The 27,873-nt window shown below is 36.7% G+C and overlaps 1 protein-coding gene and 1 long non-coding RNA gene across 18 annotated transcripts in view; one reads left to right on the top strand and one right to left on the bottom strand.

The window, feature by feature from the left end:
* ACBD6 (acyl-CoA binding domain containing 6) overlaps nucleotides 1-27,873 on the top strand; it is a 207,642-nt gene that overhangs the window by 163,373 nt on the left and 16,396 nt on the right. For 6 of the 16 annotated variants that reach the window (XM_038542186.1, XM_038542185.1, XM_038542190.1 and 3 more), the window contains one exon: nucleotides 22,087-22,117. The exons of 1 other annotated variant lie outside the window; for it this stretch is intronic. In XM_038542186.1, the coding sequence (XP_038398114.1) occupies nucleotides 22,087-22,117 (31 nt within the window). Of the gene's footprint in view, nucleotides 1-6,938; nucleotides 6,986-10,417; nucleotides 10,494-22,086; nucleotides 22,118-25,516; nucleotides 25,637-27,873 lie in introns of those variants that run through there. 9 more of the 16 variants (XR_005361969.1, XR_005361968.1, XR_005361970.1 and 6 more) reach the window with 7 other exon arrangements.
* On the bottom strand, nucleotides 285-27,506 carry LOC111096634. Of its 2 annotated transcripts, XR_005361972.1 has the most exons (6): nucleotides 27,219-27,506; nucleotides 22,915-22,966; nucleotides 14,786-14,981; nucleotides 9,160-9,309; nucleotides 8,005-8,217; nucleotides 285-545 (listed from the first exon to the last, which is right to left on the bottom strand). It is a non-coding gene; the product is annotated as an uncharacterized LOC111096634 (long non-coding RNA). The 2 variants fall into 2 exon arrangements; XR_005361971.1 differs by lacking the exon at nucleotides 9,160-9,309 and having other exon boundaries at nucleotides 290-545.

Below are 27,873 nucleotides of genomic sequence, written 5' to 3'. Positions count from 1 at the left end.
GTATTTAGAATATTACATAAATTTTGTTGATAAAGCAATGGCAGAGTTGGAGAGGCTTGACTCCAATTTTGAAGTTCTGTGGGTAAAATGTTATCAAAGAGCATCGCATGCTAGAGAAATCATTCATGAAAAGAAGAGTCAATCAATGTGGCTGACTTCATTGTTATATTTTAAGCAGTTGCCAGAGTTGCCACAACCTGCAGCATCCACCACCCTGCTCATTGAGCAGACATCAACATCAAGGGAAGACCCTCCACTAGCAAAAAGATAACTCGCTGAGAGCTCAGCTAATAGTTAGCATTTTTTAGCAGTCAATTATTTTTTAATTAAGGTATGCACATTTTTTAGACATAATACAATTAAGTATTTTTAAATTAAGGTATGCACATTTTTAGACGTAATACAATTGCACAGTTAATAGACTACAGTGTAAACATAACTTTTATGTGCACTGAGAAAGTAAAAATTTGTTTTTCTTGCCTTATTGCAATATTCACTTTATTGCTGTGGTCTGGAATTGAACCCTCAATGTCTCCAAGGTATGCCTGTAGTTAAAAAAAAGGACAAACCTGAAGTCAATTACTTAAAGTGCAGCTTATTCTTAAGGATCTTGAAGTATTTCCCTATGTAGCGAAAGACAGTGAGGCGATTAAAGTTTCATTCCACTTGTATTGTGTTAGAATAGACATTACAGAACTAAGTCAAATTTGATAGTTCAAATTCATAAAAATGGCTCTGCAAAATAAAAAGTAAAAAAGAATAAAGTAAATGGGGAAAGGGATAAAAAGTAAAATGCGCCCTACAAATTTAACACATCATCAGATTTTTGTGGCTTTGTGAGTTTTTCAAATATATATTACTGGAAAAAATTTATTTAATAAAATATACATAGCATAAAATTAACCATTTTAGCCTTTTTAAGTAAACAGCAACATTAAGTATATTTACATTTTGTGCCTTTGTCACCACCATCCATCTCCAGAACATTTCCCTCTTCTCTAGCTGAAATTCAGTACCCATTAAACATTAACTCCCTATACTCTCCTTCCCCCAGCCCCTGGCAAACCACACTCTACTTTCTATCTCCTAAGAATTTGACTACCATTGATATCTCATGTAAGTGGAATTATACCATATTTGTCGTTCTGTACTGGTTCACTTCATTTAGCATAATGTCTTCAAGGTTATCCATGATATAGCATGTGTCAGAATTTGATTTTGTTTTAAGGCTGAATAGTATTCCATTGTATGTACACACCACGTTTTGTTTATCCACTCATCTGTTGATGCACATTTAGGTTGTTTCTGCTTTGAGACTATTGTAAATAATACTGTTACGAGCATTGTACAAATAACCTATTTGCACAAATAGTGTATAATGGTGTACAAATAACCTATTTGTGTACATGCTTTCATTTCTTTCGGGCAGATACCCTGAAGTGGAATAGCTGGGTCAAATGGTGATACTGTTTAATTTTATGAGGAATTGCCATACTGTTTTCTACAGCAGCTACACCATTTTATATTCCCACCAGCAGTGCACTGGGTTTCCAGTTTCTCTACATCCTTGCCTACACTTGTTATCTTCTGCTTTTGACAATAGCCATCTTAATGAGTGTGAGGTGATATCTCATTGCATTATCAGGAAATTTTAATATTTAGCAGATAACTGACTGAACACTCAGATTAAAGGAAAGCCTGACAAATAATACAAGCTGTAGAATGATACAGAGTTCTCTATATTGAGAATACACCTATTTATTACTTTCAGTTTTTTATGGGAATAGATATCTACAAGTCATCTATATTGAATTCCATAGAATTGTTTATCATGTTTAAGAGAGTAATTACTAGGGCAGCCCGGGTGGCTCAGCAGTTTAGCACTGCCTTCAGCCCAGGTTGTGATCCTGGAGACCTGGGATTGAGTCCCACGTCGGGCTCCCTGCATGGAGCCTGCTTCTCCCTCTGCCTGTGTCTCTGCCTCTCTCTGTGTCTCTCATGAATAAATAAATAAAATATTTTTTTAAAAAAAGAGAGAGTAATTACTAGAAATTTAGCACAGACTACCGTAGGAATAAAGGCAACAATACAAACATAAGAAAACAGTGCCAAGATTATTAAGTTTAACTCAGATATTTTTAATTAAATACTCCATGGCTTGGATGGTACCAAATACTAGATGACACAAAAGAAGTATAAGCCATGGTCCCAGTTCTCAGGTTGCTTACTGATGAGACAATAAAACTCATTCAACAACAAGAACAGTTGTAAGCCAGAATGTAATCAAGTGCCATAACAAGAGATACTCTGAAAGTATCTACCTTTTTGAAGAGGTAATGGGAGAGGAAGGGGGGAAGAGAGTGGTAAGAGCCACAGTAGTCAGAGACTTCTTCAAGAGGGAATTGTGGCCTGTCATGAACTGTAAATGCTAGGTAAAATTTGGCCACAGAGATGGGGACAGAGAGAGGCAGCAGAGATCTAGATTTGTGTTTATAATGAAGAATAATTGGATCAAGTGGAGTCAGACCATGGATTAAGGAATTTGTGTGTTTGTGTGTGTGTGTGTGTGTGTGTGTGTGTGTAAAAGGAGTGACAGTTGGGGTCCCTCGGTGGCTCAGTTGGTTAAGCATCTACCTTCGGCTCAGGTCATGATCTCAGGGTCCTGGGATTGATCCCTACATCAGACTCCCTTCTCCACAGGGAGCCTGCTTCTCCCTCTCCCTCTGCTTGCCACTCCTCCCGCTTGTGCTCACTCTCTCTCAAATAAATGAATAAAATATTTAAAAAATAAAAATAAAAGGAGTGACAGTTGTTTTTTTAGAATGATTAATCTAGTGACAGTGTACTATTACTAGGGAGAAAGACAACAGGGAGTACCACCAGTGAAGACGTCATTGTATTAATTCAGATATGAATTGATTTATATTTGGGTAATAACGACAGAAGATATGAATAAATTTTCCAGATATCAAAAGGAAAACTTGAACCAGGGTCCCTTAATGGATTAGAGTAAGGGGTGCTGGAAGGAAATATTAAAATTAGGTGTCACTGAAGAAGGTTGAAACATCTTTAGTTGCACTGTTATTATAGCCTGGTTGATCATATAAAAATTACTCAGTTGTTGAGAGGGAATTGGGAGTGAGGAGAATGCAAGTAGAAAAATATTTGATATGATTTTATAATAGCTTAAAGATTTCTTTTTTTTTTGTTTTTTTTTTTTGTTTTTTTTTTAGCTTAAAGATTTCAAAGTGAAAATCAGTTTTATGGTGACATTCAGAGGAAAAGCTGGGGACAATCTGAATTATTTTTAAAAGATTTATTTATTTGAGAGAGAGAGGGAGTAGCGGAGGGAGAGGGGGAGAGAGTCTCAAGCAGACTCTGCACTGAGCATGGAGCCAAATGCAGGGTGTAATCTCCCAACCTTGAGATCATGACTTGAGCCAAAACCAAGGGTCAGACACTTAACTGGCTGAGCCCCAGGTGCCCCAACAATCTGAAGTATTAATAAAACTTTGTGAGGGATAAAAAGAGGAGCTAAAAAGAATAAAAAATCGTTTTATCTCAGAGGAAAATGAGATGAAAGAGAGGCCCACTAATAAATGAGAGGGTATGAACCCAAAAAAGCCTAATGATTAACTGAAGAATTAAACCCATTTTTAAAAGCTGACTTCACACAAGAAGTGAATTAACTAAAATTAGTTAAAAAGTATAGAAATAATTTGTTAAGTGGTGATGACATTGCTCTAGCAATATCCTAAGGCAAATAAAAAACTCAGGAAACATTTTACCTCCTCACCTATAAATGATATTTAAAACACAGCCTTCTTAGTGAATAAAGGTAATTTTCAGGTATATTTTTGATCTGTAATGTGTTTTGTTCTATTAACTTGAGAATTAGAAAAAGGAAAAGAAAAATTGAAAAAGCAAAAAGAAAGCTTATTTCCATTTTATCTGTTTATATATTGTCCAATAAGTCTCATAAATTTTTAGTAAAAGCAGTGGGATAAATGTAGAAAGTAAATGTTTAGAAGGCTATGGACTACAGAGCTGACAAGAAATAAGCAATATTTGTGTATCAAAAATATCTATACTGTTTAGAAATTAGTAGCATTTGGACTGAAGTTTTTAGTTAATGGAAGGGTTAAGAATATGTCACAGTTTCTCTCTTCATTTTATGCCATGTGGTTTTATTCAGGCACTTCAGTGTTCATACTGAAATCTACCAGTCTTGATCTCATTTTGTGAAACCTCTCATCCCCAGCAAAATTCATTTATGCTCTGTGTTAACTTGTACACACGTATCTTGGATCATGCTTCCTTTAAGACTTCAAATTCTGAAGTTTTTCTAGATCATTCATTCTTAAGTATAAGCCATTCTCAATTGTGATCCTACACTTCATGCCTTAACATGCCTCCCACCTCAACCTGATGCACTGAAATTAATCATTTCAGTTCATCTCATGGACCAAGAAGGTGGGAAAGTGGTATCAAGACTCAAACTGGTTAGAGCTCCTTGAGTTTCCCTGCATGGTCATATTTGCTAGAGAAAGACACCATTGTTCCAGAGATAGCTGCTCCCGCCCTATCATCAAGATTTTATTTTTAATTTATCCCACACACACACATACACAAAAATTGAAAGGTAACTAAGCCTTACCATATTAATATCTCCATCCCTTTCTTTCATTAGTTCTTCATTTGTGTACTTATTCATTCAACAAATGTTTACTGGCTGCCTATAATATGCCAGGCAGCAAATTTTCATACTCTAATAGAAAGTACATTTTTATTCATATAAGTATGTATGTATTATGTATGATGTATTTATTTTTAAACATTTTATGTATTTATTTGAGAGAGAGAAAGAGATCACAAGCAAAGGGGAGGGTTAGAGGGAGAAACAAATTCCCCTCTGAGCGGGGAGCCCAGTGTAGGGCTCGATCCCAAGACCCTGAAATCATGACCTGAGCTGAAGGCAGGCAGTTAACCTACTGAGCCACTGAGACGCCCCTCACGTCAGTATTTAAAGACGCAAGTGCCAAAGGAAGAGGCAGTCTCTAGGCCTCCTACTCAGTCATCTTTGTAGGCATGAAACTCCTTGGGATGAGGAATTCAAGGACTATTAAAGCAGTTGTTTTATGTTTGGAAACATCTTTCTATTAGAAAATTCTGTATTTGACTCCCTGAAATTTTCTCATATTCTTCCAAGTTCTGCAGTGTACCCATGTAACCTTGTAAAAGCAAACCTAATTCCTCTGCTTTTAGATACTCTCTTTCATGCCTAACATAACATAATTGAAAATTATTATACCATCCAACTGAAACCTTTTTAAAGCTCTTTATATATGCTTTTCACAACAATTTTCACACAGATTCAATACTACTAACACCAAGGAATCATCCAACCCAAACAGAATAGCACTGTATTTTCTTTTTCTTTGTTTTTTTGTTTTTTTTTTCCACAATGTATTACCACAAAATCAATACATGTTTATTATCTCACAGGCTCCATGGGTCAGGAGCTGGGGCATGGCTTATTTGGGTCTTCTGCTCAGAATCTCTCCAGGCTGCATTCATAGTGCCAGCCACGCTGTGTTTTCATCTGGAGCTTGGTATTGTCCTCAGGTTCATTTAGATGATGGGCAAAATTCCCTTACTTGTGGTCATGGGACTGAGGCCCTCCCTCGGCTGGAGGCCATTCCTCTCCACAGGCAGTTTCCAGCCTGGTCACCATGACTGTTGGCTTTAAGGCCAGCTCTTTCTAGGCTGTCTCTGCCCTCCATTATGGAAGTAGTATCCCCTCATATTCACAGATCCTGGTCATGCTCAAGGGGAAGGGATTCTACAAGGGTCATCGAGGTCATCCTGAAATTCCTCCTGCTATCACTTCCCTCATTTTAACATTGTCCCAACTATTAATACATTATAAAATTGAATTTGTTTTTGAGTAGCTACATCAAACTGACTGAGCTTATTCCTGCTAAAGACCCATGTCTTCAATTTATGCTTCTCCTAAGATATTTGCTCCAAACTGTAGTTCATGACTACTTGGTCCTTAGTACAGAATCTTATATTTATCTCTGTTAAATTCCACCTTGTTACATTCAACTGACCTAGCCTGTCAACATTCAAAACCTGTTTCTCACACAATTTGCTTACCATATCTTAACTTTAAGTGGATTTCTAAAACTAGCTTCAGAATTCTAAATTTCCAGCAAATACTGCTAATTTTCAGGGAGCTGCTACAGGCCAGACTTTGCTATATTGTAAAATAACGTAACTTTGAAAAATTCAACGTGTTTTATTTTTACTTTATAATGGTAGTACCTGCTCACAGATATATAGAAAAGTAAAATGAAAAAAACCTGCATTAAAAAAGCAAAAAAAAAAAAAACCCTGCATAGACATATATGTACTATATACAATATAGATTTTAAAAAACGTCTTCAATATACCATATTCTTGTTTCACATAGTTGAGATCTTTAAAAACATTTTTGATTCTTCCATTTTACACTAATAATACTGTGATGATTTTCTAAGTTGTAAATACGTCATGACCATCATTTAAAATTGCATAATAATCTCAACAAATGTATTATTAACTTTTTCTATATTGTTAGGCATTAAATTATTAAATTGTTCCCAGTTTCATGCTATTCTAGGTAATACTAGAATTATTTTTTCCACAAAGCTTTTAAAATATTTGAAGTATTTTTTAAAGATAGATTCTAGAAATGTTAAACCAGAGGCAGTGACATTTTCTGAGTGTTAGCTTATTTATGCTCTTACCAACAAGTGAAGTGCCTACCTATTTCATAGCACCTTCTGTGGGTGGGGATCTGTTTTGTGGATGTACCAGACTATGAAAAATTTTATTGTGAAAGTAACAAGTGAGTATGAACAGAAATAATCATTTCTTGGATTTCTCTGTTGTAGGTCTGATTATTTACCATAAAAGAGGTTTAGAATACCTCTATTCTAAGGTACGTATAGTATTATAGAAATAGTAATGCGGTAAGCAAAACACCCTTCAGGAAAAGCAGCTTTGCTCTGATACGCACCTTATGTATGCTGATGAGCTTAGAAAGTTATTTTTTTTTAATAAGCTACAGCTTCTCAAAATATGCATACTTGAAAAGTACAGGAATGAATTGAGGAGAAGTAAAGATTAGTGCATAGTCCTGAGTGAGGAGTAAGATTATTCACTCTCAATGTGCTATATACAGTATGGTTAATTGAAATTGCACAAGCGTGCTGTATGTGAGGCTATAACCTTCCTTACTTAGTGTCTTTAACCTGCACTCTTCTCCTTCCTTGTGTAAAAATGTAACCACTGTTCTCCTTCCTTGTGTCTATTTTTGTTGATTCCCCTTTCTCCTTTTCAATATATTTGAGAAAACATGGATTTTGAGGTCAGAAAAGCCTGGGAACCTTGGGTAAGGTACATATAAACTCTCTGAGTCTTATTTACTGAGTTTGGAAATGGGAATAATAATGTTTATGGTGGTTGTGAGGGATTAGAAGAAATGTTTGCAAAACTTACAGCATACAGTAAGTATGTAGCCAGAGTTTGTTCCTTTTACTTTCCATACTCAAAAAAATTTGCAACTAACCCTTTGGCAGTTAAACATTTTGGATTAGAATTGGTTTCAAATAGCTGAACAGTTATATTCTGCTTTTTATTTTTTGGCTGGTTTTCTCTAAAAATTTTTTTCGAACACATTGTATACTTCATTGCTTCCTTCTTAAATTGTTGTGCTATACCATGGGTATTTATAGGTAGTGTGAAGCATAGGGCTAAAAAGCTTCTCTTTCTCTCTTGAGATTGCTAAAATCTACTGGTTGGCACGCAGCCCAGCCCACTTTATGGTTGGCTATTCTCTGTGGTCTAAAATGTCTGCAACTTGCCACCTCTGTCACAGCTTCCCATTTCTGCTGGCTGCCACTGTTGCTGCTCCCATTCTTTCTTCTAATTGCTATCAGTTTTGGCTGGCCCTCTTACCATTTCTCTTCTCTACTCCTTGTTTTCCTTCACTTTTCACTTTCCAGGTCTCTTCAGTTTTGTATTGCATCTGATAGTTTATAGGCAAATTGGCCATTCATTGCTTTTGCAAACTAGATAGAAAAATCCTATCCAGTGAGCTAGCTGGTCGCAACATGTTTAATGTGATCCTTATCAGCATTTTCCTTCCGTGCAGTGAGGTCCTTGAGAATGCTAAAAAGCAAGTCCTTGGATTAGTGAGGTATGACTATATTTGGTTTTCTTGCAAGTCATTTATTTTTCTTTAGTCTTATTTAGCTTTAATTTTATGCAAAGTTTTGTGTTAGATACGATGGTAATAGGGGCCTCGCAAGTTAAAGTATGCCATGGTCCTTCAAAAGAGCAGGGGAACACATATTCACAAATAAGACAAGGTAGAGAAGGGAGGAGAGGGACAAAGTTTTAGTTAAGGATTGGGAAGTCTCAGAGTTGTAGCAAAAGTTCCAAAAAAGAGTGATTGCCTTTAAGTCTAGTCTCAGAGTAGTGGGTAAGAGTTTCAAGTCCCTGCCAGAGTCAGAACAGAGAAACAGACCAGATAGAGGGGAGCTTTTATGATTCTCTCCCACTGTAAAAGTAATGATAGAGCATCAGTGGGATCATGGGCACATTTTCCCTTTTCTTGTTTAAGAGTCTGGGTCTTTAGATTTCTTGTATTATTTTGTCATTCATTTGTATTCCTTATAAATTTTTATTATTGACTTGGAAAGGAAATGGAGGTATAGTGAAGAGGTTGCATATTTCCATGCTTTTATAGCCTGAATTTTAAGCATGGCTGAATTTTTCTACACTCTAACTTTACTATGTGATTTTGTTTATTTTAATTCAACTGAGTATTTTTATTTTACCCTAATGTATGATCCCTTACAAAGATTTCAAATGTATAACCAATTTTAATTTATCTGAATTGTTTTTGCTCCTGTTTATAACTCTATATTTATTAAATTTGAACATTTCTTTTTAAGCTAAAACAGAAAGGAAAGGCATAAATAACCATGACAAACAACCTTTTCTGGTGTGGTCATTTGAAATGAAACAACCGAAAAATTTAATCAACTTAAATTTTAAAAAATTAGCTGATATAAGTTGTAAACCAGATGAGTAAAAGCTTTCACTTACTCATTCTTGACATTCAATTCCATTTATTCTTTGTAATATATTTTAAAACAGAATGTTTATAAAGACTAAGCTTTGGTTTCCTATATCCTGTGTTGAAGTTACCAAGAAAAAAATGTTTGGAATCATATTCTTGCTTAAATACAAATTCCACTGAAACACACAAAGAGGAATAGCAGAGGTAAAGATTTTGTAAATATAAAATAGTAGTGTTTTATTAAAGCATCATAATCATAATAGTAAAAGTATTATAATACAGGAGTTGATTTAAAATAATTATGAACTATGATTAAAAACTCAATAGGCTTTATATTACTCATTTTTACTATCGAGTTCATTGATTGTACATTTTTAAGTGCTTATGATGTACTAGGCATACAAAAAATGAATAAAAGAATTTGCATTTGGGTCTCTAAAGACTGTGATTTGATTAGCAACCAATTTAAAATAATCGTCTTTGTTTACCGAGAAACTTCTTTAGACATATCAAGGTACTTAGACATACAAATAACTCAGAGTTGAGGAAAATTCTTGATGTCTTCTTAAAGCCTACTCTTTTCTCTAGTACTCTTGGAAGATAGGAAAGATAATAGAATTAGAAGACAAGCTGGTTGTCCTCCTATCTTTCTCTTCCTAACTTGCCAATCAGTTCTGTGATTGGAGTCATGGTTCTTATGTTTGTATCCCTGCTCTAATTGATTTCTGGGTGGAAATGCTGTAAGTCAAAAGATCAGAAATCTCAACATTTTACATTAAATGCTGGAACACTTCAGCCTACAGCATGTGAACTCGAAAGCCCCAAATTAGACCTGGTAATCTGAAAACATAGCAAACAAGAAATAGATGGGAAGTAACCGTGTCACGCTTGTAATTGTGAAGGGCCATTTACAAGTAGCTGTGATTTTAATTGATCAGTTTTTATTGGAAAAAGCTAAGTAAAAATTATCACTGAAAAATGTCTGTAAACATATAGATGGTATCCAGGTATTCAGAGAAAATGCAAACAAATAGTAACATTTTCTTGTTTAAAATTTAATAACAATAGATTTCAGACATTTTGTAAAGGTGCAAGTAAGTATAAAGAAAAGGATTTTAGTCATCTTTAATTTCAGCCTTGAGATGACCCCTTATCACTTTTGATGCTTTCCTTATCTTTTTTTCTATAGGTAGATGACACATTTTAAAAACAAAAGTGGGATCATCCTGTCCATAGTTTTATAACCTCCTTTATTTATCATTAATATCTTCTCTTATCCATTAGATACTCTTTACTATAATTTCTGATGGCTCTCTAGGATTCTGTCAAGCAAGTGTATCATCCTGTAGCCACACCACTGGTAAGATGCTTATGTTGTTCTCTTTTTCAGTATATGAGCCAGACTATAAACTCCATGAGCACAAAGACTATAATGTATTTATCATTGTGGCCCTAGTATGTAGGCTTTCAGAAAATAGGTGTTTAACTCTCCTACCCTTCTTTGTCTGTACCTATGCCAGGAGAAAAGTCCACACCTGTGCTCACTTCAGAGTTATGACCATTAATCCCAAGTCCTGCCTATTTGAGTGTCAGCCCTCAGGGCTGCCCAGTATTCACACCACATTACCTTACTTCATTATCTATTCCACTCTGCTAGATAACTCTTTCATTTACTGTTCTCTCCTTAAAATCCAAACACCTCCTTCCTCATCCTCATTTTCTGCTGATGACCTTTCTTCCCATTTAACTGAGGAAACGAGTCATTTTTTAAAAACGTGCACAAGTTCTCACTGTCATATCTACCCACCTCCCTGCATCTGTGCTTATATAGACCTCCTTCCCCTCCTTTGAGTAGCTGATATAAATGTTATGAACTCTCCGTGCTCCAAAAGCCAGCCCCTCTCTTATGTACGATCCCATTCTACTTAAGGATCTTTTTTGCATGATTAGTTTTCCCTCTCTTCTGTATAAATGCCATGAGTATACAGATATGCTACTATCTCTGCCCCATTTAACTGTCCAACTACCACCTAATTTCATTCTTTATGGCAAAATTCCATGAAAGAGTTGTTTATGCTCTAACTCCTCCTTTCCCATTATCTCTTGGGCCCACTTGAAATAGGTGTTCACCTACACATTCTTCCAGTTCTTATCAGGAAAACCACTAACTTCCACTTTGATAAATCCAATGATCATTTTTCAGTTCTTACCATACCTGATCTATCAGCAGCATTTGGCATAATTGATTATTTCTTCTCAAAATACCTTATATTCTCTTATGTTTCAGGACATTACACTTATCTGATTTTCTTACTACCTTACTGGACTTCTCAGTTCCTTTGGTTGCCCCTTCTCCTATCTTCTAGGTTGCCCTAGAGCTCAATCTTTGGATCTCTTCTTTTCTCTGTACCCAAATCTTTGGTGATCTCATCCAGTCTCTGGGCTTTAAGTATATGCTCACAAGTCCCAGATTTATATCTCCAGCCCATACCTCTCTCCTGAACATCAGACCCATATATCTAACTGCCCGCATGACACTCTCTTAGGATGTCTGATAGATATCCCACACTTAATCTGTGCAAAACCAGACTCATGATCTTACCATGAAACCTTTTTTATCCCAAGTCTTTACCATCTTTTTTTTAAAAAAAAGATTTTATTTATTCATGAGACACACAGAGAGAGAGAAAAAGAGAGAGGCAGAGATACAGGCAGAGGGAGAAGCAGACTTCATGCAGGGGCCCAATGTGGGACTGGATTCCCAGTCTCCAGGATCATGCCCTGGGCTGCTAAGCCACTGGGGCTGCCCCAGTCTTTCCCATCTTAATGGCAATTATTGCTTAGGCCAAAATCTTGGTGGAATCCTTTTTTTTTTTTTTTTTTTTTTAAAGATTTATTTATTCATTCAGAGAGAGCGAGAGAGAGGCAGAGACACAGGCAGAGGGAGAAGCAGGCTCCATGCAGGAAGCCCGATGTGGGACTCGATCCCGGGTCTCCAGGATCACACCCCGGGCCGCAGGCGGCGCCAAACCGCTGCGCCACCGGGGCTGCCCTCTTGGTGGAATCCTTAACTTCTCTCTCTCTTCTTGCATACCCAGTCTGTCAGCAAATCCTATCCCTTACACCTTCATAATATGACTAGAAGCTGACCACTTTTCACCTTGCCTTCTGTGAGTACTTTGGCCCAAGTACCCAACATTTCTTACCCAGATGGTTAAAATAAACTTCCTGTCTCCCTTCAGTCTTTTCTCTACCTAGCAGCCAGGGTGATCCTCTTAGCCCATAAATGAAGTCAAGTTACTCCTCTACTGAAAACCCTCCAGTGACTTCTCATTGAATTAAAAATAAAAGTCAGAATCCTTATAATGGCCTACAGGGTCCATGCCATCTGGCCCTCTGTTATCTCTCACACCTCATTTCCTGTTACTGATCTAACTTGCTCATCTGCTGCTATCTCACATTGGCCCTTTTTTAGTTCCTGAGACATGCCAGCATGTAACATTTCAGGGCCTTTGTACTTGCTCATCTTGCTCCCTCTATTGCTTTATCCCCCAGATATTCATACAGCTTATACCCTCACCATTTTCAGGTTTTTCACCACCCACTCCACAATCATTTTTTCAGCATGGCCTGTATTGGCTACCTTATTTTAAGCTGAACCCATTCTACCCTGCCTCCAGCGTTTCTATCCTTTTCTGCTTTTATTTTTCTCTATATCATGTATTATCATCTAACATACTGCGTATTTTACTACCTTGGTTTATTTTCTGTATCCCCCTCCTCCAAAACTAGGATGGAGATTTTTGTCTGTTTTTACTTACTGCACTTAGAACAGTGCCTGGCACATAATAGGTACTCAGTAAGTATCTGTTAATGAATGAATGTAAGCAGTAACATCCTTGTCAGATAAGTATTTGTACAAATCTATGATTCAGTCATTCATTCACTCAGTGAAATGTTTGAGTGCTTACTGTGTGCCAGATACTGTGCTAGATACAAGGGATATAATAGTCAAAATGTCACACAAAGTTCCTATCCTTATATAATCAAATGAAGATAACAGATAAATACATTTTTAAACTATAAAGTGTAATAAGTGCTAAGAAAGAAGCAACCAGGGAATTGGACTGAGGGATAACAGGAGGTAACCTTTTTGGAGCAAGTAGTGAAGGAAGACTTTCTCTCCGTAGATGAAAGAGAAGCTGGGACTTGAAGGATGAAGAGGGATCTAGCCATGTGGAGAGCAGGAAAAACAGCATTTATGAGATCAGATTAGGAAGTTAGGTGGGTCTTAATTATGCAGGGTTTCCTAGGCCCAGTGGTTCTCAAAGTATGGAATGGGAACCCCTGGGAGTCCTGATCTTTTCAAAACTATTTTCATAACAACATTAAGACACTGTTTGCCCTTTTACACTCATTCACTCTTGAACACACATTGGCATTTTTTAGAGACCATATGACATGGTATCACAACGGAATGAATGCTGAATGAGATATGAATATCCAGTTATGTTCTATTTAGCCAGGCATTAAAGGGATTTGCAGGAATGTAAAACAATGTCACCCTTCTCACTATGTTTTCTTCTCTTTGGGAAAATATATTTTCATTTTAAAAATTAAGTTATTTCTGGGGCACCTATATGGCTCAGTCAGTTAAGCGTCTAATTCTTGATTTTGACTCAGGTCATGATCTCAGGGTCTTGAGATTTAACCTTGTGTCGAGCTCCACACCCAGTGGAGGGATGGGGTAACTGGGTTGGGCATTAAGGAGGGCACATGATGGGATGAGCACTGGGTGTTATACTCAACTGACAAATTATTGAACTCTACATCTGAAACTAATGTGCTATATGTTGACTAATTGAATTTAAATTAAAAAAATGAATGACCCCCTTGATTGGTAAATTGCACCTGGACTACCTGGAACTGCAAAGGAATGCTAAATATTTGATGGGGCACCGCACTTTGGGCTGTCCTGAGTTTTTTATAATTGGCATATCCATTGTAGGGCCCTAGAAGCTATTGTTACAAGATACAATGGCTCCTATAAAACAGCAGGGCTTCCAAATTAAAGATAGGTCCCACACCCGCTTATATGGATTTCTTCTTCTCTCACCTGAGGTGTATCTCCTAGAGAAAAGCTAGCTCCTGGATGGCTAGGCAAGCTGTCTACTGCAAGGATTCCAGGCTGACACTGCCCTGATGGCAAGTTCTAAATGGTTTCTGTCTGACATCCTTTTGAATAAACTCATGCCAAGTGTGTTCAATGGTAGCTTTAGGAGTCTGAATCTTAGGTGGACCTAAGAGGACTACCCTGTAGGCACAGCAAAGACATTATCCATTCCTTAATTTCAGCCGCTCACTCACACTGTGTCTCTTTTATTCTAGTCCCTCTTTCTAGCAGTTTTTGCAGCATGTTGAATGAAGTCCATGTAGTCCTTTCAGCTTCAGCTCCAAAAACAAACCTGTTCTTGAGAACATTTGTGTAAATGTAAATCTGGGCATTTGCCTTAAAAGGGATGAGTAATCGGTACACACTGCTTCCGATTGTTCTTTCACTTGTTTTCTTGTCACGTTCCACAATTCTGTGGAGGATCAGACGAATGTCCTGAGATAGAAAGACAGCAAGTGAAACAGGGACATCTGACTTACCCAGAGGCTTGTTAACCCATCATCCTCAAGTCTTTAGAAAGTGATTTTCAAGCTCCCCACTGTGGGAACCCCTTTTGGTGCCAGTACTGGCAACTGGCAGAGAGGCAAGAGTGCCATGTGTTCAGGGGCTCCAGGTTGGTCCTCTTCTCAGTCAGAGCTTTTCTGTTTGCTTTAGTTACTTGCCACTGCAGATTGCCTGCAAACAAAAGCTTCCAGAGTATAAAAAGTACACCTACAATGAAAATTACTGACCAAGGGCATTTAGCCCCAAACTTAAGATAAAATGGAACATACAGATCTATGACAAAGCTTACTACAGATTGTGTTGTAAAACCATCACCAGCCCCATCACTCAGACACTTTCCTCATTTTAGACACAACTTGAAGAACCTACTTATCTGATTACCAGTCCTTGGCAGAAGTAGCAAATGTTAGTTTAGGCACATGGTCAGTAATAAAGGATATTTGATAATCCTGTGATGAGGGAAAGTGTTAAAAAAAAAAAAAGACTAAAATCAAAATCAATGAAAAACAAAGGTAGCCTGGGATCATTTAATGGAAGGCCAAATAGCTCTCTATTCCTTGATGCCCTATGACGGCATCATTTGTATTATAGCATGTATAATAAATGATGTTTTTTCAATAATTTGAGAAGATACATGCACCCCTATGTTTACTGCATCATTATTTACAATAGCCATTATAGGGAAACAACCTAAGTGTCCATTGATACATGAATGAATGGATAAAGAAGATGTGGTATATATGTGCAGTAAGTATATAATGTTACTTAGCCATGAGAAAGGAGGAAGTCCTGCTAAATACAACAACATGGGTAGACATAGAGGACTTTACAGTAAATGAAATAAGACAGACAGAGGAAGATAAATACCATATAATTTCTCTCATATGTCAAATCTAAAAAAAACAAGTGAAGAAACAAAACAGACACAGATACATAGATACAGAGAACAAGCTAATGGTTGGCAGAGGGGAGAGAGGTGGGAGAATGAGTGAAAATAGGTAAAGGAGATTAAGAGGTACACACTTCTGGGTTTCTTAAAATTTATTTATTTATTCATTCATTCATTCATGAGAGAGAGAGAGAGAGAGAGAGAGAGCGGCAGAGACACAGGCAGAGGGAGAAGCAGGCTCCATGCAGGGAGCCTAACATGGGACTCGATCCTGGGTCTCCAGGCTCAGGCCCTGCGCTGAAGGCAGTGCTAAACCACTGAGCCACTGGGGCTGCCCCACACTTCTGGTTTTAAAATAAGTCTCAGGGCAGTTCCGGTCTCCACACTCCGCGCAGAGTCTGCTGAAGCTTCTCTCCCTCCCCCACTTGTGCTCTCTCTAAAACTATAAATAAGAATACATTTTTTTAAAACCCCACAATAAGATATCAGCTTACACCTGTCAGAATGGCTAGAATCAAAAAGACAAGAAATAACAAGTGTTGACAAAGAGTGGAGAAAAAAGGAACCCTCATGCACTATGGTGGGAATGTAAATTGGTATGGCCACTGTGGAAAACAGAATGGAGGTTCCTCAAAAAATTAGAAGTAGAAATACCATATGATCGGTAGAAACACCGCTATTAGATATTGACCCAAAGAAAATGAAAATACTAATTTGAAAAGATATATGCACCCCTATGTTTATTGCAACATTATTTATATAAACCAAGATAAGGAAGCAACTCATGTATCTACTGACAGATGAATGAATAAAGAAGATATGATACATACATATATACATACTAGGGAATATTACTCAGCTATAAAAAGAATGAGATCTTGCCATTTGTGACAACATGAATGGACCTAGAGGGTATTATGCTAAGTGAAATAAGTCAGAGAAAGACAAAATACAATATGATTTCACTTATATGTGAAATCTAAAAGCCAAAATAAATGAGCAAGCAAGCAAACAAACAAAAAAACAGACTCCTAAAACAGAGAACTGATGGTTGCCAGAAGGGAGATGGGTGGGGAACAGGTGAAATAAAGAAGATTGAAGGGTACAAACTTTCAGTTAGAAAATAATAAGTCAGGGAGATGAGAAGTATAGCATAGAGAATACAACTGATTAAAAAAAAAAGATGTAAATTTGCAGGCACAGAAATAACATGCTTCCTAGATGTTCTCTGTGAGAAGAAAATTCTCCTGAGTATTACTGGTTGGTTATTTTTGTGACCACAGTGATATTAATACTCTAATTTAATTCAGACCTTTAAAGGTGAGGGATTTCCTTTTCCTACAAGATTCCAGACTAGATGATGTAAAAATTCTCAAAAAACACCCAAGAATGCAGAATAAAATATAACAAGCATCCCTTTAAACGCATAGCAGATCTTATGAAAAAAGCAAGGGTCTCCAAGGGTCCAAACAAACACAGGTAAGAAACAAAATTGTAAGCCTTAAAACTAAGCTTTAAAAAACCCAGAGCTTTAAAAAGAAAGTAGTAAGTTTAAGCCAACAGTGGGCTATCCTGAAAGAATTTGCCAATCTCAATACTTATGAGATAAGAGAGCTCAAAGAACACCAACTACTGTCAGGAAGATAGACTAAAATAATCTGCCCACTGATGCAAAGTTAATATGGAGAATTTGTCTTGGCTGGTGCTCCAGGCCCAGGGGAGCTGGGAGAGGTTTGCCCTTTTAAAATTTACTCTGCTTAAGTGTTCAGATTCCCCACACTAAGGAATCAACAAACAAGGGTTTTAGTATTTCTGTGGTACTTAGCAGAAACAAAAGCAAAGTCATTCTGGAGGGACAGATCCTCAATCCAGTGAACACAGCACAGAATTTTTCACACTTAAAAGCCACACTTAAAATGAACTTACAGGGATGCATGGGTGGCTCAGTGGTTGAGCTTCTGCCTTTGTCTCAGGACGTGATCCCAGAGTCCTGGGATTGGGTCCCACATTGGGCTCCCTGCATGGAGCCTGCTTCTCCCTCTGCCTGTCTCTGCCTCTGTGTGTGTATGTGTGTGTGTGTGTGTGTCTTTCATGAATAAATAAATAAAATCTTTAAAAAATAAAAATAAACAAAATAAAATGAACTTACAGTCCAAAATTATAAAGCACACAGAAGTCAATCAATAATAAGCAAATCTCAGGCAGCACAACAAACATCACATGTAGCCATCACCCATCTCCTCACCTTGATCTCAAATAAAAGAAATATAGGGACTATAAAAGAAGTCTATTTAAAATGCTCAAATATATTTAAGTCACATTTTAAAACATGAGAGAAAAGCAAGACGGTATCTGTAAAAGATTGGAGGATAGTTTCCAAGCAGAGGGAAGAGCATTTATAGTTGTGGGAGTCCAGAGAGGTATTCTTATTGGGAGCGGGCAGTCACCAAAATGGGAGAAGGAATTGGGAGAAAGACTCGGGTCATAAATTGGGTTGCATTCTGTGTTAGAAATCTTACTTACAAGTGATAAAAAGATAAACATTTGTCTAGGGAGTATTTTGTTGTTGGCTCACTTAACCAAGAAGGGCAAGGCTGTACTTGGAATGACAAGAATCTGAGCCTCATTGTCTCACCATCTTTGACCATGGCTTTTCTTTGTGAATACTTCATTCTTTTCTACTGTGGAAGTTTTCTCCAAGTAGAGAATGTTGCCATTTGCAGATTGGGCTGACACCTTTTGCTTTTGCCTTTTTTTTTTTTTTTTTTAATTCTCTGTTTTTCTTAATTGTGGTAAAATACAAAAGTAATCGTTTTATCAAGTGTACGGTTCAGTGGCTTAAACACATGCACATTATGCAGCCATCACTACTGTCCACCTCCAGAACTTGTTCACCATCCCAAACTGAAACTCTCTCCCCACTAAATAAAGCTTCCCATTCCTTCCTTCCCCAAGCCCCTGGTAACCACTATTCTATTTTTCTGTCTCCATGAATTGAGTATTCTAAGTACTTAATGTAAGTGAAATAATACACTATTTGTCTGTTGTTGTCTGTCTTTTTTGTTGTTGTTGTTGTTGTCTTTCTTATTTCACTACATTTTCTTTTCATCAGGAAAGAAAGAACCTTTGTACACATACTGCAATCGCCTAGTTCCATATTTTAAAATCCTAAGCGAAAATTCTGATCGGCTTGACTTGGCTTTTTAGACCAGAAAGATGGAGGGTGGTATGGTTTACTAAACATGGCTACCCTAGAATATTCCCCAGTTCTCTGTGTATACGTACCTTCTAATAGAGTCCTTCTTTGTCCTCTCTATCTAAAACAGTACCCACATCACTCCACACCCTTATTCTGCTTTGTTGGTTTTTTCAGAGCACTTATCACTGCCTGTTATTAAATATATTTATTTGCTTATTAATTCCCCTACTAGTAGAATGTAAGACTTATAACATGAGGGATCTTTTCTCTCTTGCTCACCTCTGTGTTTTCAGTCCATAGAACAGTGACTGGGACACAATAGAGCTCAGTAAATATTTTTAATTAATTAATAAAAATTGGGCTGGAGATACAGATTTAGTATTCAGTGGTAAAAATGATTAAAAGAAATTGTTTCCACCTACCTAGTGAAGATAAACAATTAGACATTAAAAGAGGGGTGCCTGGGTGGCTCAGTCCATTAAACATCTGACTCTTGATCTCAGCTCAGGTCTTGATCTCAGGGTTGTGAGTTCAAGCCCTACGTTGGGCTCCGCACTGGGTGTGGAGCCTACTTTTTTTAAAAAAAGGAGGGCAGCCTGGTGGCTCAGCAGTTTAGCGCCTGCCTTCAGCCCAGGGCATGATCCTGGAGACCCAGGATCGAGTCCCACGTCGGGCTCCCTGCATGGAGCCTGCTTCTCTGTCTGCCTGTGTCTCTACCATTCTCTCTCTCTGTGTCTCTCATGAATAAACAAATAAAAATCTTTTAAAAAGGGGGGGGGGGAGGAAGGAAGGAGGGAAGAAGGAAAGAAAGATGGAAATGAAAAGAAACGGAACTTTGAATATATATAAATAGAGCAATTAAACAAGAAACTTACACAAATAGCTACAAAATAGCTTACACAAAGAGAGCTACACTTTCTAAAGGTAGATAATTGTGGAAAATATAACTTTGTGTGATGGATGCATGAATCCAAAATTGCAATAGATTAAGCCCTTTCTGAAATTGTTTTCTGTTGCTGGACATTTAAGCCATAAGCACAACTGTATAAACTGCTCACATGTTTGCATGTGAAGGTAAAAACACATACACACACACACACTATATACACTTTTTCTGATTAACATTGGAAATGGGCAGGGATCCCTGGGTGGCGCAGCGGTTTGGCGCCTGCCTTTGGCCCAGGGCGCGATCCTGGAGACCCGGGATCAAATCCCACATCGGGTCCCGGTGCATGGAGCCTGCTTCTCCCTCTGCCTGTGTCTCTGCCTCTCTCTCTCTCTCTCTCTCTCTCTCTCTCTCTCTCTCTGTGACTATCATAAGTAAATAAAAATTAAAAAAAAAAACATTGGAAATGGGCAAATTAGACATGAGTCTAAAGCCATATGGGCAGTTCTGTTCTTTCTAAATTGCTTTGGTTATAGCCAGGCAGGTCAGAATACTCTGAAGTGCAGCTTTTCATTGTCATGCTGCCCACCGTAAACATCAACTTGGAACCTCTGCCTGTCCTTAACCTCAAGAGCAGGGCAAGGCAAAGGGGAGCAGGGAGCAAGGTGGGGGCCATGTTGAAAAAGACAAGAAAGACATAGGCATTTTGTAATGTATATAATCCTTGAATCACTAAGTAGAACACCTGAAATTAATATATTATTGTATGTCAACTATACTTCTATTAAAATTTTTTTAAAGGAGTAAAAATATTCTTTTGTCTTCCTGACTTCTTTGTGCTGCTTTCCATCTTCTACTTCCCTTAAGTTTATTATCCTAATGATGTTCAGTGGGCAGCCCAGACTTAACCCTGTTACACTTTAGCCAAGTTGGCCCTACTCTCAAGGTCCCTCAAAATTAATTACTTCTTTCAGATCTCCACTCACTTTCTTATGCCTTACCCCCAAATCCAGCAAGAATTCCCATTGTCTAGTAGGAAAACAGTTTAATTAAGCTGTTATATTGCCTCAAGGTTGTCTCCCCAACCCCCCACCAGATGTCAGCTCTATAAACCTTCTCTATGTTAAAAAACCTTTAAGGAATGACTTTTTCTTACTACTTCTCTGAACCAGAAAAGAAGTTTCCTATGGCAGCTTTTGCTTTTCTTCCTAGGGGATTCAATAAAGAGAACCATAGCCAAAAAGTTCTGGAAATTAGCCCCCACATTTAACTTCTAAGAAGTGAGAAAAGTAGCTATAGTATGCGCAATAGTTGACTAGGCATAATCACCCTCTCCCAGTTATTCATAATAATTATTTATTCTTAATTACCAGGGACACAATAGTGGCTGTGTATATTACTAAGTGAATATCAAAAAAACTACTAAATTCTGCCTCGTACTTTAATCTTGATGAATTTTTTGCTCATAGCATGATCACACGCTCTCAACTTAAGAGGCAGCATTGCTAAAAGTACTCATATGTGTTATAATTAGTATATGTAGTTAGAATATCTTGATTTAAAAAGAAAAAAATAACAGAACTATCAGAGTAATCTATGGGAACTTTTGACTTTCTTAACAACTTCTAGGACTTTATATGCTTTGAAATCACATTTCTTTATGATATTTAATCAGGTAATATTTGATAATATTATAAGCCTGGAATTTGTTACTATTTGAAAGGGATTTAAAAGCTACTAACTTTTTAAAAAGATTTTATTTATCTTTTAGAGAGAGCATGTAAGAAAGAGAGAGAAGGGAGCATAAGCAGGGGGAGGGCAGAAGGAGCAGAGAGCCCGACAGGACCCTGGGATCATGACCTGAGTCGAAGGCAGACACTTAACTGAATAAGCCACCCAGGTGCCCCAAAAGCTACTAACTTTTATGAGAAATCACAGACTTTTTACATAGATTTGGCAATAAACTTAGGAAAAAACATTATAATACTAACCAGGGTAAAGGATATATGGTGTCAGGGTTTTTTTGCCATTAATGGTAATCAGATTGCCACATTTTAAGAGGTTCTCTTTGATTTAATATCTGTAACCTGATTGTCCTGTGATTCTGATGTAGCAGCTGCAATGCAGAAGTTGCCATTCAGCATTCTAGAGAACTTGGTCAAAAGTTACAGGAAGGCTCAAAGAACTGTATCTGATAAATTACAGAACTTTGGTATATTAGATATATTTGCTATAGCTTGTGTACTTTCATACTTTTGCAATAACATAGACTTCTAAAATGTGTTATTAATTTCTTTTACAGGATGATGAAGGTCAAACAGCTCTACATTATGGTAAGATGTTTCCAAATTATTAACAATCATATTTGAAAGCTTTCTCTATTTCAACTTTGTCCAACCCTATCCAGTACTTTGAAAAATGCCTGGTCAGTTGGTACAGCCACTTTGGAAAATAGTATGGAGGTTCCTCAAAAAATTAAAAATAGAATTACCATATGGTCCAATAATTCTATTACTATATATTTAACCAAAGAGAATGAAAACACTAATTCAAAAAGATAGGCACCCTTATCTGCATTGCAGCATTATTTATAATAGCCAAGATATGGAAGCAACCCACATGTCCATTGATAGATGAATGGATAAAGATGATGTGGTGTGTATGTGTATATATGTATACACACACATACACACTAGGAAATATTACTCAGCCACAAAAAAAAAGAATTAAATCTTGCTATTTGCAACAACTTGGGTGAACCTAAAGGGTATAATGCTAAGTGAAAGAAATCAGAGAAAAGACAAATACCATATGATTTCACTCATGTAAGAAATAAGGAAGAGACAAATGAACAAAGGAAAAAAGAGTCAAACAGACTCTTATACAGAGAACAGGGGCACCTGGGTGGTTCAGTCAGCTACACATCCAACTCTTAATCTCAGCTCAGGTCTTGATCTCAGGGTCATGAGTTCAAACCCCATGTTGGGCTCCATGCTAAGCATGCTAAGCATGGAGCCCACTTTAAAAGAGAGAGAGAGAGAGAGAGAACAAACTGGTGGTTGCCAGAGGGGTTGTGGGTGGGAGCATGGGGGCTGGTGAAATGGACAAAGGGGATTAAGACTATACTTACCTTGATGAACACCGAGAAATGTATAATATCGTTGAGCCATTATATTGTATATCTGAAAATAATATAGCACCATATGTTAATTATACTTGAATTTTAAGAAATAATATAAACACAAATTTAAAAAGAAAAATGTCTGGTCACCAGCAGAAATACAGTAATATTTTATTCGAAAATAGATTAGTAACCTCTAAAGTTAGAGATATATTAAAATTCTTACAGGAACATTCATAGTAAATTGAGCCTTTCTATACCATCAACAGAAATGGAGGCTCCTCCAATCCCCCTTTGAAAATTCATTATTTCATGCTTCATACTGTCAGTGACAACTAAGATGCTAATCATTGTCATTATGGGAGCTCCAGTCTCTCCTACAAGAAATACTTTCTTGATGTAATTGAAGCAAAGAAAAAGATTTGATTTTTTAACTCCTTTCGCCTACTAACTGATTAGCTTAGTTAAGTAATTTTCACTATAAAATAGAGGATAGTCTGTAAGATTGACATAATATGGTTCTTAAAGAGTAAATTGGGATGGGTAAATTTTATCTCTCTGGGTAAATTCAGTGAGATAAAAGATACTGAAGTATATTGCAAATAAAACACTTAGTAAAAGTATTCTTACTTTTAGTCTGTTTGGAGGTGAAAATGGTTGAATAAGGGACAACCATCAATTTTTAAACCAGGTTAAGGATCAAAGTCACCGTCAGACTTTGAAAGACAGAATTAAAAAAAAAAAAATTAAAAGAAAAGAAAAGGGGACGCCTGGATGGCTCAGTGGTTAAGCATCTGCCTTGGGCTCAGGGCATGATCCTAGAGTCCCAAGATCAAGTCCCACATCGGGCTCCCTGCATGGAGCCTGCTTCTCCCTCTGCCTGTGTCTCTGCCTATCTATGTCTCTCATGAATAAATAAATAAAATCCTTTTAAAAAAAAAAGAAAAGAAAAGAAAAAGAAAGAAGAAAGAAAGAAAAAGAAAGAATACATTAGGCTCTTTTTGCCAGTTTTGGCCACCCATGGACATTTTTGTCCACTTCTTATTAGCATTTCCTTGGATGTCAGAAACCTTACTGAGTTGTCCAAGAGTCTAAACTGTTGGACTAGCTATTAATACCAACTATATTTATCAGCCTGATGATGACAATTGAATATCACAATGCATGCCCCAACTCATCTATGAGTTTAGTTAATATAACCTGGGTACCAAAACTAGCACCAAAAAAATGAAAATTGTGAGTCAGTGTCACTTTTGAACATATATATACAAATCCTAAATAAAATATTAGCAAGTGAAATCCATGAGTGTTTTTTAAACATGTAATTAAGTAGAATTTCTCCTAGGAATTAAAAAATGATTTAACAGTTTAAACATTTGTTAATGTAGTTTGCCACATTAGCAAATTAATTGAAAAACCATTTAGTAAAATCAGATGCAGAAAAAGCAATTGAGGAAATTCAATACAGAATGCAATATAAAGAAGCAATACAGAAAAGTGTTTAAGACCCCAGGCTCTTAAGCCAAACTTCTGGGTTCAAATTCTAGTTCTACTACTGAGCTTGGATAGATGATGTAACTTCAATGCACCTCTTTATTTATGGTGAAATAGGAATAATAATAACCTCAGAGATATGTTATGAATATATAATGGGCTAAGTGCTTAGGACAATGTCCAATACCTTGTAGTTATTCAGTAGATGTTAGCTAATATGATTGTTTATGATAAAAACTCTTACTAAACTAGAAACTCAAGAAAACGTCTATGGCCTGATTATATATTGGGGCACCTGGGTGGCCCTATGGTTGAGCATCTGCCTTTGGCTCAGGTCGTGATCCTGAGGTCCTGGGATTGAGTCCCACATCAGGTTCCCCACAGCAAGCCTGCCTCTCCCTCTGCCTATGTCTCTGCCTCTCTCTCTGTGTGTCTCTCATGAATAAATAAAATCTTTAAAAAAATTATATATCAAAAACCTAGTACAAATATTACTAAAGATGAAATGTTTGAAGCATTTCCTTTAAAAACAAGAATGAAAAAAAGATGCCTCCCAAACTAATTTTCTGTAATATTATATTGTAATCCTAGACTACACAGAAAGAAAAGCAAAAGAAATAAAAAAGCACATGGGAGGGATAAAAAGAAACAATCATCATTAATTTCAAATAAAATAAGTAGCTACATAGAAATTCAGGAGACTCTACAGTCAGATTATTAAAACTGATACAATAAAGCAAAGATGCTGAATACAAGGTCAGTTTTTTTTTTTAACTATATTCTTAAACATTAGTATAAAAGGTAGAAAATACATTTTAAAGAGCTAAATCCTGGGCAAGTGTAGTCATGAGATGGAGGCTTGGATGTGGTACACTGACAATACTGAGGCCCTGATCACCCTTGCCCTGGTTTGCAAGGTAGTGGCTCCATGCCAGGAGAGGCAAACCAGGCTGTCCCTATACTGCCACCAACCACCAACTCCTAGAGCAGAGGGAGGAGGGGTGTCACTCAAAGAGAAGTTTACTGTTTTCCACACTCCTGGCTCCGGAATCTGGCTCAGAGATTTTGCCTGGAGGGAGAAGCTAGCTATAAAACAGCTCCTAATCTCTTCCCAAAGGAACTGACTTCACTTGCAGCAGAGCCTGGAGAAGAGAAGTTCAAGGCTTCTTGAACAAGGGTACTCTCAAGAATAATGGAGAGAATGGGAAAATACTCCAGCTGGAAGGAGCCTTCATGAGTAAGAACAAATATCAAACACTGACCTTTAAAAAAGCCACAATTTGATTTGGTTGGTTTGTAGAACAATTTATGCCCCAGTTGAGTGGTTTCCCCTGATCACTTTCAATATGTTATCCCACTGTGTTCTGACCTTGAATATCTATTTATAGAAATAGAAGGAATATATATCTATATATCTAGCAAAGCTATCTTTCAAAAATGAAGATATAATAAAGTCTTTCCCAGATAAACAAAAACTGAGAGAATTTGTTGCTAGCAGACCCATCTGACAAGAAGTACTAAAGGAAAATATTCAGACTGAAAGCAAATGACCCAAAAGGTAATTCAAATCCACATGAAAAAACAGAGGATTCATGAATACAATCATGTAGTTATAAAAGATAGTATAAATGCATACTTTTTTCTCCTTTCCTTAACTGATTTTTAAAAGTACTGTCAAAAATAATATGTATACAATGTGTATTGGGCCCATCACATATAGAAGTATAATATATTTGCCAATAACAGCCCAGAGGAGACAGATGAGAACAAAGTTATACTGGGCTAAGTAAGGAAGTGACTACAGATGTTAAAGTAATTGTAATAATGTATTGTTGGATTTGTAACATTAATAGATGTAACAGATATAACAATACTACCACCAAAAGAGGGAAAATGGAATAGAGATATATGGAAGTGATGTTTCTATATATCACTGGAATTAAGTTGAGTATAAATCTGAAGCTGAAGTTAAAGTTTATATGGTAAACCCTAGAGCAACCACTAAAGAAAAAACTCAGACAATTCAAAAAAAATAGTTGGATAAAAATAAAATAAAAATAGTTGGAGATTCTAGCACCCCACTTTTATTAATGGATAGGACGCTAAACAGAAGGTAAACAAGGAATAGAAGACCTGAACAAGACTATAAACCAACTAGATCTAACAGACATCTATGAAACATTCCACCAACAACAGAACATATATTCTTTTCAACTGCACATAGAGCATTCTTCAGGATAGACAATATGAAGGCCATGAAACAACCTCAATAAGTTTAAAAGAATAGAAATAATACCGTGTATGTTCTCCAACCACAGTGGAATGAAATTAGATATCAAGACTTGAAAACTCACAAATATGAGGAATCTAAGCAACACACTCTTAAGTAACAAGTAGGTCAAGGAGGAGGAAATTAAAAGAGAAATCAGAAAATACTTTGAGATGAATTAAAATGAAGACAGCACATGCCAAAATTTATGGAGTACAGCTAAAGCAGTACTTACAGAGAAATTTATAGCTATAAATGCCTGTGTTAAGAAAGAAGAAAATCAGTAACCTAATCTTCTACCTTAAGACACTGGAGAAAGAACAGCAAACAAAGCCTAAAGAAAGCAGAAAGGATAATAGAGATTAGAATAGAATTGAATGAAAAAGAGAATAGAAAAACAATTGAGAAAAATCAACAAACTAAGAATTAGTTCTTTGAAGCAAAAGAACCAACTGGTCAACCCAGAGAATCATGAAAACTAATACATTGTATTTAAGCCACTAGATTTTGAGTGATTTGTTATACAACAGTAGATAACCAGACAACTTACAGGGTGGCTCAGGTTGTGATCTCAGGGTCCTGGAATCGAGTCTCGCATCAAGCTTCCCACGGGGAGTCTGCTACTCCTTCTGCCTGTCTCTGCCTCTCTCTGTGTCTCTCATGAATAAATAAATCTTAAAAAAAAAAAAAACTCATCCCATACACATAAATCAGTTTTAGGTGAATAGATATATAAAGAAAAGCAAAATTATAAACTTTTAGATGAATAGAGTAAGGAATGATTTCTTAATTTAAATTATGATAAGTACATTAAAATTTTAAACTTCTGTTAAACAAAAGATAGTATGAACAAAGTGAAAACATAAGGCCAGACTACTAGGAGAAGATATTTAATTTAAAATGCAAATAACCTGCATAAGATCAGTATATAGAATATATCAAGACTGTCCACCCAGCCATTAAGAAAGACAGTCAAATAGAAAAATAGACCCCAAAAATGGATAGTTCACAGATGGGAAGAGCCAAATATCAAATAAACAGCAAGAAAATATGCTCAGCCCCACTATTAACTGTCAAGAACTATGCGTAGTCTAAGATTATACCCTGCTTGCAAATTAACAAGTTAACCTGACACAGTTTCATGGATTCTGGCAAAAACCACCAAAAACGATTATTCATAACACAGCAAGCAGCATGAGCTTTAT

Source organism: Canis lupus, chromosome 7, assembly GCF_011100685.1.
Source record: "Canis lupus familiaris isolate Mischka breed German Shepherd chromosome 7, alternate assembly UU_Cfam_GSD_1.0, whole genome shotgun sequence".
In the NCBI taxonomy this organism is placed as follows: Eukaryota; Metazoa; Chordata; class Mammalia; order Carnivora; family Canidae; genus Canis; species Canis lupus.
This window is presented reverse-complemented; position numbering and strand designations above follow the sequence as displayed.